The sequence below is a fragment of the Haliotis rubra genome, unplaced genomic scaffold, assembly GCF_003918875.1.
Source record: "Haliotis rubra isolate DU_JTF1 unplaced genomic scaffold, ASM391887v1 Scf183, whole genome shotgun sequence".
Classification (NCBI taxonomy): Eukaryota; Metazoa; Mollusca; class Gastropoda; order Lepetellida; family Haliotidae; genus Haliotis; species Haliotis rubra.
In genome coordinates, this window is record NW_025765814.1 from 482034 (window position 1) to 500717 (window position 18684).

At 43.8% G+C, this 18684-nt stretch overlaps 1 protein-coding gene across 1 annotated transcript in view; it reads right to left on the reverse strand.

The window, feature by feature from the left end:
• The window catches only part of LOC124273673 (lysosomal-trafficking regulator-like), a 110764-nt gene that overhangs the window by 12424 nt on the left and 79656 nt on the right, over positions 1 to 18684 (reverse strand). The window contains 15 exon segments of the mRNA XM_046708946.1: positions 5859 to 6001; positions 6509 to 6607; positions 7198 to 7352; positions 7852 to 8044; positions 9510 to 9695; positions 10530 to 10759; positions 12622 to 12762; positions 12888 to 13041; positions 13212 to 13278; positions 14277 to 14527; positions 14620 to 14772; positions 15271 to 15329; positions 17173 to 17234; positions 17504 to 17609; positions 18244 to 18389. Coding sequence (XP_046564902.1) covers positions 5859 to 6001; positions 6509 to 6607; positions 7198 to 7352; positions 7852 to 8044; positions 9510 to 9695; positions 10530 to 10759; positions 12622 to 12762; positions 12888 to 13041; positions 13212 to 13278; positions 14277 to 14527; positions 14620 to 14772; positions 15271 to 15329; positions 17173 to 17234; positions 17504 to 17609; positions 18244 to 18389 — 2145 coding nt within the window.

Genomic DNA, 18684 nt, shown 5'->3' on the forward strand with positions numbered 1-18684 from the left:
CCCTAGGGTTTATGTGACCTTTAAGCAAATATATATATAGATAGCATACAGCTATTAGTAGTGTTATCAGATAAGTATAAAATCAGCAAGATAGACTTATCTTCTCCGTGGAACTGTCAACTGTTGAGCGAGGACCATGGGACCGAAATGGTGGATACCTGAGATGTCCTTGGTGGTGATATCTCTCAGATAATGGTTTGCAAACACCATCTCGGACCTCCCAAAACATCCCTCCATAATGGTATTCAAAGAACAATTTCCATGTAAAGCCAAAGTTGAGGCTAGTGCTCTAATTTCGTGGGGATTAGCAGCACTTGGAGGGTTCAGTCCAGCTGCCTTGTAGGCTTTTAGTATGACAGTTCTGATCCAAATAGAAATGGTAGTGCGCGACACTTCTGTCTGTGAAGCGGTAGATATAGGGATAAACAATCTTTTGAATTTCCCTCTACTCTGCTTGGATCTTTGGAGATATATTTTCAGTGCACGTACAGGGCAAAGTGATAAGTCCATCGTATCCCTGCGGCCCAAGTATGGATGAGAGAGCTGGGACATGGAACAACCTGTCTGGTTGACCTGGTAGTTGATTTTTAAGCTATAAAATCCCAGCCAGAAGTCCCAGATGAGCGATGTTGTGAATATCATCAAATCGTGTTCTCTCATAGTCCAAAGCGTGAATTTCCGACATTCTGGCAGCAGTGGCTAACGCTAGCAGGAATAAGGTTTTGTGGGTCAATGATTCATATGACGCAGATAACAATGGTTAAGTAAGCCTCACTTGTGAGGTGTTGAAGTATCACATTTAGATCCCAGGCTGGCGCTTGAAACTTCCGTTTCTGATCTTCCAATCGGAAGGCGTAGCAAAGGCGAAGTAACTCCGTGTTCTGGTCAGTTTGGCGCCCGTTCTCATAGTAATGACTGAGCTTATGGCTGTAAGATAAGTGGACAGTGTAGATCCTTTGAGATTCTTAGTTTGACGTAGGAAACATAAGAAATCTGCCACTTGAGGATGTGTAGCAAATCTGGCTGAAAATCCTTTCTTAGCCGCATAATTGACAAATCTGAGCCATTTATCATCGTATATAATTACGAGTGGAGTTACGTAGTGCAAAGCGTGACCGCCTTAGCCGCTCTGTTGGAATAACCTCTCTTATTCAAACACCTTGATACAATCCACACGTGAAGTCGGAATGCTTCTGGTGTTTTGTGCACTTGTTTGGTGTGTGGATGTATCAGTAGATTGGAGCGCAGTGGGAGCTGAAGTACTGGTTTTCCGATTCTTCGTGTATGAGGTCTGGAAACCACGTTCGCGCTGGCCAGTAAAGCGAGACCAAAATCAGATCGAGGCTCTTCGTTTGACTGATTTTTAGCAAGACTTGTGGGATCAACGCAGGAGGCAGGAAAGTGTACGCGTTTAGTCCCTCCCACGATATGCTTAGTGCGTCTGTTGCCCATGCTAGTGGGTCTGGTACTGGCGATACGAAGGTTGTCAGTTGATTGTTGAATCGGGTGGCAAATAGATCTATCAGAGGAGATCCTATTTCCATGATTATCTGATTGAATATTTCTGTGTGGAGCATCCATTCTGTCGGCGATGGTTGGTGTGGCCGAGACAGAGCGTCTGCTAACACATTCTTTGCTCCTGGAATGTGGCAGGCTTTGATACGTATGTTTAGACTGTCGACTAGATCGAACAGTTTGAAACATCGAGTGAGTAGATTCAGTGATCTTGTTGACCCTTGTTTGTTCACATAGAACGCCACTGTGGAGTTGTCTGTATGAATCATTAACTGAGCGTTCTGTAATAGGTTGCTCCAGTGATCTATGGCGTTTATGGCTGCTTGCATCTCTAGCAGATTTATGTGACATAAGCTCTCCTGAATGCTCCATAAGCCTGGCTGTCCTGCGGAAAGGTGGGCTCCCAACCTTTTAGTGACGCATCCACGTAAAGATGTGTTTCCGATTCCGCTCTAGTAAGGAGACGCCTGCGCGCGAGACATTCAATCTCTTGGTCCACCAGAGTAGATGTGGTTTGACGTAATCTGGTAGACTGAACGGTAGAGAGTCCTCGAGATGGGCATTGATGAGGACTTGTAATGGACGCAATTGGAGCCTGCCTCTGAGTGTCAAGTCTTGAGCCGATGTGAGTAGTCCCAGTAGACTCTGCCACTGTCGTAGTGGTAACGGAGAGAGTAGGGCTTGGGGGATCAGTTGTTGTATCTTGATCCATCTGTCCTCCGGGACTATCATACGGTTCTGAGCTGTAAGGAATCGTATACCTAGAAACTGCAGATCTTGCGTGGGCTCTAGGTCCGACTTGAGTAGATTTACTAACCAGCCTAACTGCGTTAGTAGCTTGATTGTAAATTCCAGCTGTAGTCTGAGACGCTGTGGATGTGGATCCACCTGTATGCCGTCGTCTAGGTAAAATGCACTCCGCAGGCCTTGACGATGTAGATATGAGACCATAGGCTTGGTTATTCTTGTGAATATCCATGGGGCCGAAGTGATTCCGAAGGGAAGTACTTTCCATTGGTAGTGTATGCCGTCTAGCATGAATCTCAGATATTTCCTTGAACTGGGATGAATCGGAATGTGTAGGTATGCATCCTGCAGATCTATACTTACCATGTAATCTAGTGGACGAATTAGATGACGAAGTTGAGGTAAATGTATCATGCGAAACGCTGGTGGTTTGCATAGAAATTCTCTGTTGAATATGCTCATGTTGTATATTAGACGATACTTCTCTTTGGAATTCTTTTTCGGCACTAGGAAGACTGGGGAGTAGAAACCTGGTATGATGTTTTGCTGATCGAGAACTTCTAAGGCCTGTTTGTTTAGTAGAGACTGTACTGTTTCTCTTAACATGGGTAGTAATGCCAGTTGAACGTTGAACCCTGGTGGGTTGACTGTTAACGGTGGCTTGGCCTTGAGTTGTAGACGATATCCGTATCGAAGGATGTTGGATACGTACGGGTCTTGAAGTATCTCCCAGTTTTCCCAGTGAAGTTGTAGTCGTCCACCCACTTGAGACGGTTGTACTGGGACGACTGGGGGTGGAAGACTCCAGTCGTTCCGAACCTGACTTTCATCGTTTAAATCCACGGCCACCTCTGGATGATCTGCCTCTAGCTGATCCTCCTCTGAACTTGTTGTAGGGGCGACGAAAAGAATCCTTGGGATTATTAGCGGCCGCTAATTTCTTATCCCGTGCTCTCTGTAGCCCTGAGAATTTAGCCTTACCCGAGTACCTCTGTGCTGAATGTTTGAAGACGTTGGCTAACGTATCCATAGATCTAATCATCAGTACTTCTCTAGAATCTTTAGATACTTCCTTGGAGACCTTGTTAATGTTGCCACCAAACAGTAAAGGTGAAGACCATGGAGCTGTGTACAGGGGCTCTGTGAATTGATTATTCCAAGAGCATGAGGCTAGTAATCCTTGCCGACGTGTCATGGTAGTAGTTTCAGTAAGAGCTGAAAGATGGTCTGTAAGGAATTGTTGATCTTTCTTCTGCATAAGTAGAGCTGAATAGATCATCCTGTCCTCCTCATCCGTAGAGTTCTTGAACTTGGTGATGAGAGTTTCGTTAATAGTCCTAGATCTATTAAGTCCGAAGAACATTCTTCTGGCAATGGTATCTAACTGGGCTATCTTACGATCGTCAATCCTATAACTTCTGGACTTGGAATCACTGATAATCTTGAAGTTTTCATCAATCTCCTGAGTCTTGAAAAAAGGCTCCATATTATGTCCATAAAAATGCTTGGCATTGAAGATCGGTAAGTGAGGAAGATGGGATTTAGTAGATTTGGAGAAAGTTGTATCCAGTTTAGCAGGAACGGCTGCGATAGGATCCACAGGAGGTATGGTGATATGATCTACGTCATCATCTTTCATCAGGTAAGTTTGGGCTGTATCCTCGTTCTTGGAGGGAGAGGCCAGCTGTAATTCATTTACCATCCAATACCTTATCTCAGCCTCTGAGAAAATAATACCATCGTCTTCCTCTGACGTATGGTCGTATGTCGGAGACCTCGATCTGTAAGAAGATCTATGTGAGGACTGAGGAGAACGGACTGACGAGTGGCTAGTGTATGCAGATCTTGGAGACGACATCCTTCGCGGAGACTGTGGGCTACGCGAACGTTGATGGCTTCGCCGACGCTCTGGGCTTCTCGAACGTTGAGGGCTGCGCGAACGTCTTGTAGGCGTTGTAGAACCACTTAGCCTTCGCGTCTTGCGCGAATGTCTGGAGTCAGTGTCCGCTCCGACATATGAGTGCTTGCTTTGCGAACGCCCTTCGTACATGACAAGGTGCGTGCTAGGCGAAGCACTCCTTCTCCGCGAAGCCTCTTGCAAAGGGTCAGACTCTAGCTCCTTCCCGGAGGCGGCCTGGGATACCTTGTGCAAAGAGCTCACTCCGGGCAGGGTTGCCCTTCGCGGAGGCGCGTCTATGGGCTCAGGGGCCCTACGCGAAGTCAAGGCGGGCTCTGGGGCCCTGTATGACTTAGTATGGGGTGGGCTCTGGGGCCCGTGGCTCTGAGGCCTCTGTAAGCCGTAGCGGTCTTCCATCATTCTCATAATGTGGTTGATCAAGTCATCTGGGACGTTCTGCGTTGATGAGGGATGTCTCTCTGCAGAGGTGACGGGACCCTCAGATAAATGTATTGGTGATAGCGTCGGCATCTCGGTTGTGTGTTCGTCTGCGCTGAGGTGATAGTCGCAGAAACGGGCCGTTTCTTGTGACGAACTTCTGGAATGATAATAGGCATATCATCATCATATAATGCTAATTCTGTAACTGGTAAGATATCAGAGGCAAATTTATTAGATTTAGTTGACTTCCCTTTAGATGGCGGTGTAGATCTTGGAGTGCATGAGAGTGCGAGATGATATGGCTGGTTTCCTCGACTTGGACTGAGGCGGCGGCAGCTCTTGAGATGCAGGTAAACTTCTTGGACATAGCGGACTGCGTCCCCACGCTTATCCTCGAGGGAAACTCAGGCATGCCACCAGCCGGTGACGAGTCCTCAGTCAACAGTTGACATGAAACATTAATTTGCGATCTATTAGCCATGTTTGAAATCTGTTTACGAGATTTATCTGCCTTCCGTCTGTAAACGGAACATAAATATTTGTCAAAGGCAGAGATAGGTAAATTGCTACACAATTTACAACGAGAATCAAAGGAACATGGAGTAATGCAACTAGGGCATTTTAAATGAGGATCGGTATCAGAGTAACGTAGTTTACAATCTGTGCAAATTTTCATTAATGTAGCCTACTGAACAATCACGGCAAAGCGTGAATAAACAGCAGAAACACAATTAATAATCAATGCAAATTGAATAAATATACTAGCACTACCTCTATACTAGCGTATAAGAGGAACTAAACTAGATTTAAATAAAGGATATATGTGTTGGGAGACACAGGTGCTCTCACGTCCAGCTCACTGGGCGAAGAAGGAGAGAGTGAGGCACATGGGCTTGGGTGGCGCCCTCCTTCCCGCGCTTACGGAAAGGGAGATAACTCGGGGTGAGTACTAATGAGTGATTTTTTATTGAAGGGAGCTTCAATTGGGAGATACAAGTGTTCCACTAGGTTCGCCAGAAGAAGAAGACAAGCAAATAAACATGAGTCAGGATAAGAAAAAATATGTAATTTTTCAAGTAAAAGGGAGGAAACTCGTGGGTGAGTGTATTTTTACGTCCGCTTCGGGAACTTCAAGGGATTCAAGTGTCGCAAAGGAAAGGGAGATAAGCAAAAGATCATGAGTCAGGATAAGAAAAAATTATGATATAGGGAGTTAACTCCCCATATTGTTGTAAGGGAGGTAACTCTCAATACAGACCTGTTGAGATCCCAGATGATGCAGGTTCCGTCTTCACTCCCACTGACAAGCACACTGTAGGACTTACACACACACAACACATTGATCGGACCGGAGTGGCCATACAGTGCTGTCCGTGTATTAAACACCTGGAGATTGCTGGCCTGAAAGGTAAACTTTGTCTGTGAGATCGGGGTATGATTGTACACATGATGAAAATGACAAAAATCTCATCTGAGAGACAGCTGTGCTCTAGTAATATGTAAAATACATATTTTGTTTATTGGTAAGGTATGATATCCTATTTTGAATCAATTTAATACACTGAATGGTATTGTATGTGAACTTCTTACAGTTCCAATTTTTGTAACAATGACCTAAAATATGGAGGTTGTAACGAATGATATGCCGTAAGAACATTTAGTTTGTTCGGTTGCCGCATTATTTCAGCAATATGAGAGTTCTAACAATCAAGTTATACTTGGGGCAGACAATCCTGTGACTGATGTCAAGGACATTTATCTACACAATTTGGTCATGACGACACACATCACCCAATTCAGCAAGCCTGACCACCAAATGTAGTCAGCTTCCTCTTACGATCAGCTAGTGACCCATTATGTGTACAAGTCTCCGCCTGTGCACCAATCTCCCCGTGTCTGCCCACTCACCTTGGCCCGGTTGTAGGTCACATGGTACACATTGACAATACCAGCAGACCCAGCGGTGAACAGCAGACGACAGTCCGGCACAGACGCACAGCAAGATATCTAGCAGAACAAAAAACAGAAGTGCAGAATGTACAGCTGTCTTCTCCTTAACAATAATATCCAAACCTGGACACAATTTCTGCTCTCAACCATCCTCACAGTTTGACATATCCCTGCATGGTTCATGTCGTTTAACTCATTCACTCACTATACAAAAAAAGTAATTTCTCTAAAGATCTAATCCTAAATTCAAGTATTTGTCCAAACAGTATAGCTAACTTCAATGTTTATACCCATACAAGTAGATACATTGTTTAACTCTAAACGAATTGGTGTTTTAAAAGAATATGTACTTTTCGTAATATCATCATGAAAACCATCCTGGGCCCTGTTTCACAAAGCTCTCGTAGGCCTAAGGTCTCGTAACTTTTCTCGTTGCATTCGTACCTCCAATACTGTAACATAGGGAGTATGAATGCTACGAGAAAAGTTACGAGATCTTAGGCTTATGAGAGCTTTGTGAAACGGGTCCCTGACATCCTATGTACTCTTAACTATATATTTGTACCTCTTATGCCGACATTCATGAAGAATGAACTTAGTCCTAAGATGCACTAACATACAGAGGGACACATCTACACACAGCCTACAACCCCGGAGCACCCACCTCGTCATAGGGGGTTTTCTGGGAGGAAGTTGACCATGGGTCGGTTGAACTGGTTCCTGACCCGCAGGATCCGGTCTGTGTGGCCCCAGCTGACGATGGCCGCCCACATGACGTCCGTGGAGTTCACCACAAGGTCAGCTGAAAACAGCCGTCAGGGCATGTACAATCACGTTCTGTATATATCTCGTATCTTGGTCAGAATGTATATGTGTATTATTAATGTTTTCATTCATTACTGACAGAGTATGGGCTAGGGGAAGATTAGAGGTTAAAGCATTTGGCCATCACGCCGAAGACCCGGGTTTGATTCCTGACATGGGTACAATGTGTGAAGCCCATTTCTGGTGTTCCCACTGTGATATTGCTGGAATGTTGCTAAGAGTGGTGTTAATCTAAACTCACTCACTCACCCTTGACAGAGTAACTATTGTAAAGTAGAAGAGCCATGTGTCTTAAGTTGTTTTGAGTAGTATAAGTGAGGTGAATCAGAATCTGCCCAGGACCCCCTGGTTAATGATAAGCGGTGTTTCTGGATGTCAGTCATTGATTGCACTCTATTGTCACAACCAGCTGTGAGGAACATGTGACACTGATGGTGTCAGCGTACAACATCCCACCATGGAGATTGTCAGCTCACCCCTGTCTTTAGCATGGAGAACCAGGGCGCAGGAGTTGGCCTCCAGCCCAAACACATAGCCTGTGGGTAGAGGGACCAGGGTGGTGATGACGACCGGGTACACCTTCCTCCACACCGTCACTGGCGTACCACCCTCAGGGGAACCCACAAAGTTGCCCCACCGCAGACCGTTGATGTTGGAGATTGGACGGCGCTGCAATAGGAGGGGATTACATGATCAGATTTAGGATATCAAATGTTATCTCAACTGTTGGTGACCTTACAAAGGGAGAGCATGCACTTCCATGCATGTTTATAATGATATATATGTATACATATGAACAACAGTATGACAGACAAGCATAATGAGGGCAATGCTAAACATATTAGCTGTCATTAGTTTCACAGCAAAGAGAAAAATGAAAGTAGAATTGTTACATGAACAGTGAAAAGGGGCATGGTGGGTTTACAAAGGGTATAAGGTGGTGAACGGGTGGTGTTTGGTGGGGTGTTTAGTGGGGTATTTGGGTGGTGGTGGAGATGGGTGTTTGGTGGGGTGTTTAGTGGGGTATTATGGTGGTGGGTGGTGGTGGTGGAGACGGGTGTTTGGTGGGGTGTTTAGTGGGGTATTATGGTGGTGGGTGGTGGTGGTGGTGGTGGAGACGGGTGTATTATGGTGGTGGTGTTTAGTGGGGTAGGAGCGGGTTATGGTGTTTAGTGGGGTGGTGGTGGTGGTGGTGGTGGTGGAGACGGGTATGTTTAGTGGGGTATTATGGTGGTGGGTGGTGGTGGTGGAGACGGCTATTTGGAGGGGTGTTTAGTGGGGTATTATGGTGGGTGGTGGTGGTGGTGGTGGAGACGGGTGTTTGGTGGGGGGTGAGTGTAGTGAGTATTCAGGGAGGATAAGACAGTAAAGGGTTGATGTATGGTCGGGTGTGCATTGGATGTTTGTGGGAGTGTATGGTAGGTGTTAAGATTCTGTACAACTGGTGAAGGGTTGGTGTGTCATGTGGTTGTCATTCAGCCGGTTGTATGGTTGGTGAAGGGTTGATGGGGCATATGGTAGATATTTGGTTGGATGTATGGTGATTGTTTGGTGGAGTATGATGGGTGTGGATGGTATGGTAGGTAAATGGTGTGTTATTTCATAGGGTGTGGGCACAAGGGGTGCAAGTTTATACAGGTGGAATCAATTCAAGAACTAAGTCCTAACAAACGCACACACGCACACATGCACACACACACAAGCATGACCTGCCTTACATGTCTTCAGTAGAATGAATCACATGATCACTCAGACAATCCAATTCCAGTTTACATGAATTACTTCTCCATCACTAAACCAATGTCTGTAATTTTTGTGTCAATCAACCTGTTGGGCTGTTCCAGGAGTCTTTGTCATTTTTACTGAGTCATTTTGGTTTAACGCCATGTTTGCATGAAGTTAAGAATCTTCATTGTTTGATGTTGAGAGTCCCTTCCAAGGTCGATGTACATGTCTTGGTTCGGGACACAGGAGGGTTGATGATGAAGGAGCAGGATAAGCTACCTACTGCATCAGGAGCCGATTATCTACAAACCTTAGTGAGCTAGTTCTCCAAAATGTTAGTGCACATCAACATCAAGCTGGGCGGCATGCTCTAAGGGAGATAACTTACAATATAAGACAGACGCTTTACCTCCCGACCAGCAAGGTGAGGGTCAGACAACAGGGGCGTGGCAGGCGGGGTCCCTGTCACCATACCCTGGCGGTGTGGGGTGCGGAACAGCTGTTTGGGGGTCTGGCCGTACGTCTTGATCATTGTGAGCACTGCCTGGCGTTTCAGAGGATCAGTGATATCGCTCAGGTCCACTCCGAAGTAAGTCTACACAGTTCAAAGAGAAGCATTTGTTCAAGCAGTGATTATAAGCATGTATCATATCAATGTGGTAAAGGTATAAAAGTGAGAAGAATTTGTATGATTACATCATAGTGAGTGAGTATGGTTTTATGACGCTTTTAGCAATATTCCAGCAATATCATGGCAAGGGACACCAGAAATGGGCTTCACACATTGTACACATGTGGAGAATCAAACCCGGGACTGCAGCATGACAAACGGATGCTTTAACCATTAGGCTACCCCACCGCCCCTAATTATATCGTCATTGAATCATATATTATTATCATACAGGAAGTACAACAAGTCAGTGCTCTTAAACTATTCAGTTTGTAAATATGCAGTAATTAAAAAGGTTCACCATTACAATCATGCAAGCGAGTCATTGAGTTGAGTTATACTGCCAGTATTACTCCAGTTATATCATGACATGTCAACTTTTTGTGGGACTGATTGACTGACTGAGTTTGGTTTTACGCTGCTTTTAGCAATATTCCAGCAATATCACGGCAGGGGACACCAGAAATGGGCTTCACTCATTGTACCCATGTGGGGATTCGAACCCAGGTCTTCGATAGGCGCCCGACGACAAGCAACGCTTTAACCACTAGGCTACCCCACCGCCCTTTTGTGGGAGGAAAGCTCAGAGTGATTCCGATGTTTACCACTTTCATAGATCACACAAGCTGAAGGACAGTGCTGACAAACACTGAAACATGGTCGAGGCAAACCAGGATTCGAACCCACAACCACACGATCAGATTCCTATTGCAACAGGACCACCTCCAACAAATATTCCAGTGTTAGAATAGAACTTACTGATGGGTGGAAGACATTGATGGCTTTGATAGACTCCTCTCCCATCTGCTTGTAGCCGAACACCAGGTCGATCCACTGATGGATGTGGCGGGTGACGTGTGGTGACTCCAGGGCTTGGCGGAGCACCATCACAAACAGGCGTGAATCACCTCGTGCCCAGGGTGGCAAGGTCACATCCCACACCACGTTCCCATTCTGGCTCTTGCCGAAATTGTAACCGAAATTGTAACCTAAAGGAAAAACTAAAGTGTCAACGTCTGGAATGAAAATAGAGAAAGAACAGTAATGTGCAATGTTGAAGCACACATCAGTTTGCAGAGTATGTCTTCACTGATAAACAATAACAGGGTAGGCATAGAGTAATACTGTGTGGTACAGACTCTCCAGGGTAAGCATAGAGTAATACTGTGTGGTACAGACTCTCCAGGGTAAGCAGAGAGTAATACTGTGTGGTACAGACTCCTGTGGTCAGCATAGAGTAATACTGTGTGGTACAGACTCTCCTGGGTCAGCATAGAGTAATACTGTGTGGTACAGACTCTCCAGGGTCAGCATAGAGTAATACTGTGTGGTACAGACTCTCCTGGGTCAGCATAGAGTAATACTGTGTGGTACAGACTCTCCTGGGTAAGCATAGAGTAATACTGTGTGGTACAGACTCTCCTGGGTAAGCATAGAGTAATACTGTGTGGGGTATAGAGTAATACAGTGAGTAATACTGTGTGGTACAGACTCTCCTGGGTACAGAGCATAGAGTAATACTGTGTGTGGTACAGACTCTCCTGGGTAAGCATATAATACTGTGTGGGGGTAAGCAGAGTAATACTGTGTGGTACAGACTCTCCTGGGTAAGCATAGAGTAATACTGTGTGGTACAGACTCTCCTGGGTCAGCATAGAGTAATACAGACTCTCCAGGGTCAGCATAGGTGGTAATACTGTGGTACAGACTCTCCTGGGTACAGACTCTCCTGGGTAAGCATAGAGTAATACTGTGTGGTACAGACTCTCCTGGGTAAGCATAGAGTAATACTGTGTGGTACAGACTCTCCTGGGTCAGCATAGAGTAATACTGTGTGGTACAGACTCTCCTGGGTAAGCATAGAGTAATACTGTGTGGTACAGACTCTCCTGGGTCAGCATAGAGTAATACTGTGTGGTACAGACTCTCCTGGGTAAGCATAGAGTAATACTGTGTGGTACAGACTCTCCTGGGAAGAAGGTGAAAATATCGTCTGGCACAACAGTCAGAAACATTATAGCTGTTGTAGGGAATTCAGTCATTGAATAGAAGGCGTCACTTTCTGACAGGGTTAACCTCTATGTTTATGCATCTCACAAACAAAAAATGACATCAGACCCCGATTTCTCGAAACAAACTTAAGTTTTTACTCAAATTTCAAACTGAGTTGACAATTTGAAACAGCTGAATTTTAACTCAGCTGCATTTTTAAATAAAAAAAGACCAAACAACTTCAGTATTCTATTCACCAAACTTAAATTATCTACTATGTTTGAATTAAATATCGATTTCAGCTCATTCTGGGAAATGGGTTTTCTCAAATTTGAGTAAAAACTCTAACTTAAGTCAAAACTCAGACTTAAGTTTGTTTCGAGAAATCGGGGCCTGGACCAGGTGAACCTAGGTTGACAGCATGAACAATTAACAGTGTTACTTTGAAATGATGACACAAAGTAGGCCATATCATTGTTACCACCTAATCCTATCTTAATCAGCTCACATCACCAACAGCAAGGGTTAAGGAACTCTTCTACCCATTACTTTTCATTGAATAATTAACTTCCCAAATTTGACTTCCTCCTCTGCAAACTACACACTTCTAACAGAACATATAACATGGAACTGTCAACAGAGTTCTCCCCAAAGGACACGACCAACACAAAATCAGTGAGTTGGTATTAATGCCAGTTGAAACACTCTTTCAGTTACATCATGACAACTCCAAGTGATGCAGGTATGAGACACCCTCGAGTTTGGTGAAACGTTCTCACAGTTATGATGCTGACGAATCTGGTAACATGAACAGGGTGCCATGGAAACAAATAATACTGAACATTGTACAGCGTCATACCTTCTCCATTCTTGAGGAATTCTGGGAGGAAGTAGAACTCTGGGATCAGTTCCTTCACGTCCGATGTTGACTCAAAGCTGGACAGTCGCCATGATGTTGCTATACTATGGAATGTTCGGTCCGGGATATCAAAGTTCCTGTCTATTAACATAACACAGACATTTATTAAGATGATGCTAGACATGCATAGAAGAAGAGTGACATTGAAAAAGTCAACCACTATGCAGGAAAATTCCGAGAACACAAAATGATCTTGAAGGACATGCCTTGATATGAAAGGAACATCTTTGTAAAGGGAGGTAATCTGACAAGGTAGTGGAGCACAGTGCCGCTGTTGGAGTAGTGGCTGCCGTAGTGGTATGGTCGTATGCGGATGTAGTCGTTTGAGCTTGATGGCTTCTCAAATTCTTGACGTAGGAACTGCAAACAGAAATATGTTGCCGCATTTTGTATTTCATAAAAACAATTCAAAGATTGAAAGTATGCTATGGTATGAAAGCAGCAACATCTATAGTCTGTTGATATTTACCATCTCCATACATCTCAACCAAACAGACCTGGGAAACCAACGACAAATCTTGTGTTCTCACCTCATAGTTCTCTTTGTATTTGAGTTCTCTTCCCTTGACTTGCACAGCAATTGGTTTGGCCAGATCCCTGAAACGAACGTAAAATGTTCATACTTAAAGGGTTTGACAATGGACCTGTCTACACAAGAAGGTTTGGCCATGGATCTGTTAACAGAGTAAAGGTTTGGTGATGGATCTGTTTGGCCATGGATCTGTTTACAGAGTAAAGGTTTGGCCATGGATCTGTTTACAGAGTAAAGGTTTGGTGATGGATCTGTTTGGCCATGGATCTGTTTACAGAGTAAAGGTTTGGTGATGGATCTGTTTGGCCATGGGGATCTGTTTACAGAGTAAGGTTTGGCCATGGATCTGTTTACAGAGTAAAGGTTTGGCCATGGATCTGTTTACTGAGTAAAGGTTTGGCCATGGATCTGTTTACAGAGTAAAGGTTTGGTGATGGATCTGTTTACAGAGTAAAGGTTTGGTGATGGATCTGTTTACAGAGTAAGGTTTGGTGATGGATCTGTTTACAGAGTAAGGTTTGGTGATGGATCTGTTTACAGAGTAAGGTTTGGTGATGGATCTGTTTACAGAGTAAAGGTTTGATGATGGATCTGTTTACAGAGTAAGGTTTGGCCATGGATCTGTTTACAGAGTAAAGGTTTGGTGATGGATCTGTTTACAGAGTAAAGGTTTGGTGATGGATCTGTTTACAGAGTAAAGGTTTGTTTGGCCATGGATCTGTTTACAGAGTATGGTTTGGCCATGGATCTGTTTACAGAGTAAGGTTTGGTGATGGATCTGTTTACAGAGTAAAGGTTTGGTGATGGATCTGTTTACAGAGTAAGGTTTGGCCATGGATCTGTTTACAGAGTAAAGGTTTGGCCATGGATCTGTTTACAGAGTAAAGGTTTGGCCATGGATCTGTTTACAGAGTAAGGTTTGGTGTATGGATGGGTGATGGATCTGTTTGACCATGAACCTGTCTATACACAGCTCCTGGATTGGACAGAACTCAGAACAAACATAGACAAGTCTAACACAGTTATATTGGTCCCTTTCAGTGGATATTCTCTCAGATGTTACCTGTAGACTTCATTATCATCCAGATTGAGCTCATCACTCTCATAGTCCTTGAGGATGAACGGGAAGATCGGGTACTGCATGAGGTCGTTGAAGGAGCGGCCAGATATCTTGTTGAGGTAGGTGAGGTAGTCGGAGTTGGTGAGGATTCCGTCCAGCCACAGACGCTGCACTGCGGCCAGGTTCTCCGAGGGGGGCAGGAGGTTGGGCAGCTCGACGGACTGGAGGAGGTGCTGGTACAACTCATCCCGGATCTGACAATAGATGTAGACACTCATCAACTTGGAAGTACACTGACCTACTAGGATCAACAGTCACGAACTGTAGAACTGTCTCATGCACCTACCTTGGTAGTTTTGAAAGCCAACAGGAATGTCCGGCCATTTGTAAGGAAGATCTCGAGACCCACATCATTAAGCTGAAACCACCGCTTGTGCAGCTCCTTGATGTCTGCGTGAGGCCATGTCATAGAAAGTTGCTCTTGGTTACCTAGCAACACCTGTTGGGATGTAAGAAGGAATCTGTCCACATGATGTGTAATAATCAAACCTGGTGAATCTTGTAGATGATGCGAATAATACACCCTCTTATATATCCTATGGTTGGCAGAAGTGGTAAGAAACATAATGTACGATCATGGCCAGTAAGTAACATACTGTAGCAAAATGTAAGTAACATATTGTAGCTCCACGAGCCACTAAGTAACAGACTGTAGCACAATGGGCCAGTACATAACACAATGTAACACAATTAACCTAATCACTGAATGAATAAATACTCTAAATTAATTGATCAAGCAAAATGCTTTCATGATCTTTATCAAATGAAAAGATGTAATGAAAGGAAAGGTATCAACATCTATGTTGAGCATTCATTAACTCCACATCCATTAACATTAACATCTGATGATATAACTTTCAATACAATCTGTATCATCAAAGCAGTTATATGACTCTTTATATTTATAAGGATAGCATTAAAATCAGTCAAGACCTACCTGTGTGTAGTTGGCATCTGTGATAGCCTCATCCGCCACAAAGAAGATGGACATCTCCCCTGGAGGAAAACAACCAATCATTATGTAGATGTACATACTGTGCACTCTTTCTAATTCGGACCGGCTTGTCACCGACTACAAAGTCCTAATTAGACAGCAGTCCGAGGAACACATATTTTATCAGGGTTATCTCCCTTTGACGAGCAAATGATTGTGCATGAATCACATATTACATGAATGCGTATAAAGACGAACACTTACTGACAAAGTACATGTACATTTGTTTATTACATACATGCATATAAAAGCTTTAGTTTGTGAAGAAATCAGTCATCAAAGACTGTGACTGACTTTTAAGTGAGTGTTTTAGGATCATAGTTTCTGTACAGGCTTGAGCACTATGTCTTGAGGGTGGGACGGAGCATTGTCAATGAACAAGAGGATATGCCTCTTTCTTTTCCTCATCTGTCTGTTGACTTGATCTAGCCAATCACTGAATATGTGTGAGGTCATCCACGCCTTCCGATTGGCTCGCCAAGTCACGGGGGAGTGTCTCCATATTCACATTCTTGAAACAGCGTGGGCTCTCAGCTTTACCGATTACCGACATTGACACTGAGTTTACATGATCATCTCAGTTATAGTTTACAAAATTAGTGTTAATCGCATCAAAGGTAAATAAGTATCCACCGCTAGACCAAGCGGTCTTGGCCAAGCGTTCTTCCTGCTCAGTAAATAAGACAAAATACACAAACCAATCAACAGATTGTTTATTGAAGGTTTATTGGCCAAGTGGACTTCCTCCTCAGTCTGGATTATAAAGCAATGTTTTTACATGTAACTACCTTTTCGGGCCGACACTTTGGTAGAAATCCCGAAATAATGAGAGTCCGAGATAAAGAACTTTTTCATTATGACAACAAAGAAGGATTACGTCGGGACCGTAAGTTCAGTCCTGTTTATACAGCAATCCAAGAAAGACAGAGTCCGAGTTTGACAGAGTGCACTGCATATACCAGAGATACAACTCTATAACATGAGGACAGAATTAACGTTCATCTTCTGTACCCCTGATGGTGTGGTAGAGACGCTAGTACAATTATCAGGCCAGTGATCATCTGTAAGTCACCTTTCTCATTGCTTACACTGGAGTTAATCTTACAACACATATTCGGTTTGGAATAAACACCAAAGAGGGAGTTATATGAAGATACATATGCCAGGGCTACAGATAAGGGGCGTACAGGCGTAATGTACGCCTCAAAATCAATTAAGTACGACATAATATAAGATTTCAAGCGTATCGTGTACGCACATAAATACCTTTGTACGTCTAACATTTAATTTCCGTGCGTATCGTGCAAATGGAAATCTATTTCGGATAAATACTTGTCAAGTTTCTTTTGCGAAACACGATTTGACACATGAGGAAACCCCGACATTAGGAATCACATGCGTTGCCATGCAACGATATGCGTCAATATTTTTTGATTGGCTAAAAACTTCACTGTTCCTATTTATATCCAGTCGGACCTGACATTTCGCGCATCACACGGTCGCTCAGTTATTTCTCACACGTCTTCAAATACAAATACATGGTAGGAAATAGTGATCGATGAATCGTCCAGACAAACCACATCACAACTCACTCACACAAAAACATGTCAGTACTCCTTCAAAATTCTCAGTACACCTCCAAAAGTTATCTGGAGCCCTGATATGCTAAATGTCCAAAGAAAGCCTCAAATCATATATACTACAGGTATAGAAGCATTATCAATACAAGTCCTGAAACTTTTATTAGTAAAAAACCTCTTCCAAAATTCGAACCTACACTCTCTGTCCTAAGTGTTATACATGTAAAATGTTGTAGAATGTTGTAGAATGTTGCCTGGTACTCACCAACGAGCAGCTCTCCCTTGTTCTCGCTGGCTGGAGATATGGCAGTGCACAGGCAGGTGTGTCTGGAATGGACAGGCACTCATCAGGGCCCTTATTCTCGAAACGTTCGTAGCCCTAAGAATTCTTAACTTTGATCGTAGCCAATGCATTAAGAATGGGCTTAAGATGTTCGTAGGGCTACAAACATTTCGAGAATAGCTAACCAGGGCTTTACACATCCCAAATTATCAAGCCAATAAGCACTGATCAAAATGCAAAAGTAAAATATAAACATTCACATAAATATTGAACTCAATGTTACTCTGACATAAATGATACAAATGATACTGACTGTATCTTCTCATTGGTGTGAAGTCGATAAAGCAGTGCAGCTGAGTCAGACATTTTGTCATCGTCCTCAAACAGGTAGATGAGTGGCGGGTCAACACTCTCCACATCTGCAACAAAGCAACAGGGTCAGAGCCTCATTCTTTACAATTACTGCTAACCTATATCTATTATAACAACTAGGTCCCTTCAACACTACCAGCAATAATGCTGATGCAGGGGACTGCAATATGTACTCATGCTATCTATATTTCTACAGGGGCGGTGGGGTAGCCTAGTGGTTAAAGCGTTGGCTCGTCTCGCCGAAGACCCGGGTTCAAATCCCCTCATGGGTACATTGTGTGAAGCCCATTTCTGGTGTCCCCCGCCGTGATGTTGCTGGAATATTGCTAAAAGCGGCGTAAAACCAAACCCCCGTCAGTCTATTTCTACAACAGTGTGTTGCTTTCCCCCCATTGCACTTCATGCCATTACTCATTGTCTGAAGTAACATGAAAACTTATCCCTGACAGGTTGACCATCGTCCAATGAGAGAATAAACAGTTCTCAACATTGTTTGAGTAGTACATAAACCTGGCCAAAATGCTCAATAGCTGAAAGTTTGACATCATCAAAGGTACTGCTGATTCATACAGGTTTCTCATACTGGGCTTCTACTTTCATAAGAAGATATATTTGGAAATAATGTAACAATCTGACAACCTGGTTGCCTGGCAACATTACTAATGTAGGCTCCCTCCTCACCCAGCTTCTGCTTGTAGCCTTCAGCCAGGTATTTCTTGTTAATGGCAAGATGACACCGCTGGAGCCTCTTCCTAATCCTGCCTGGTCCCTCGGTGGGGTCCAGCTGCCATGACTGGGGATAGGAGGTTGGGTGGAACCAAACCGCTCTGGGGGAGAAGGAAGCTCAATAACAATGTGCAGGTTCATGCAAGATACATGCTACAGTAGTGTGTGAGGAACTGATCGAAGCACTGTGTCTTTACAACTTCAATATTTATTGCTAGATTGACTATTAATTATAATAACAAGAAGGTGGGTGAAGTTTGTGTCTCCTATGATTTGAAGAAGCACATCAAATGAAGCTTATGTTTGATACCTTGAAACATGCGATGTAAAACAACTCACCTACAGATAAATAAGAGAAGACAACTCTTGCAACCAGTACCTGCTCACTCACGAGCA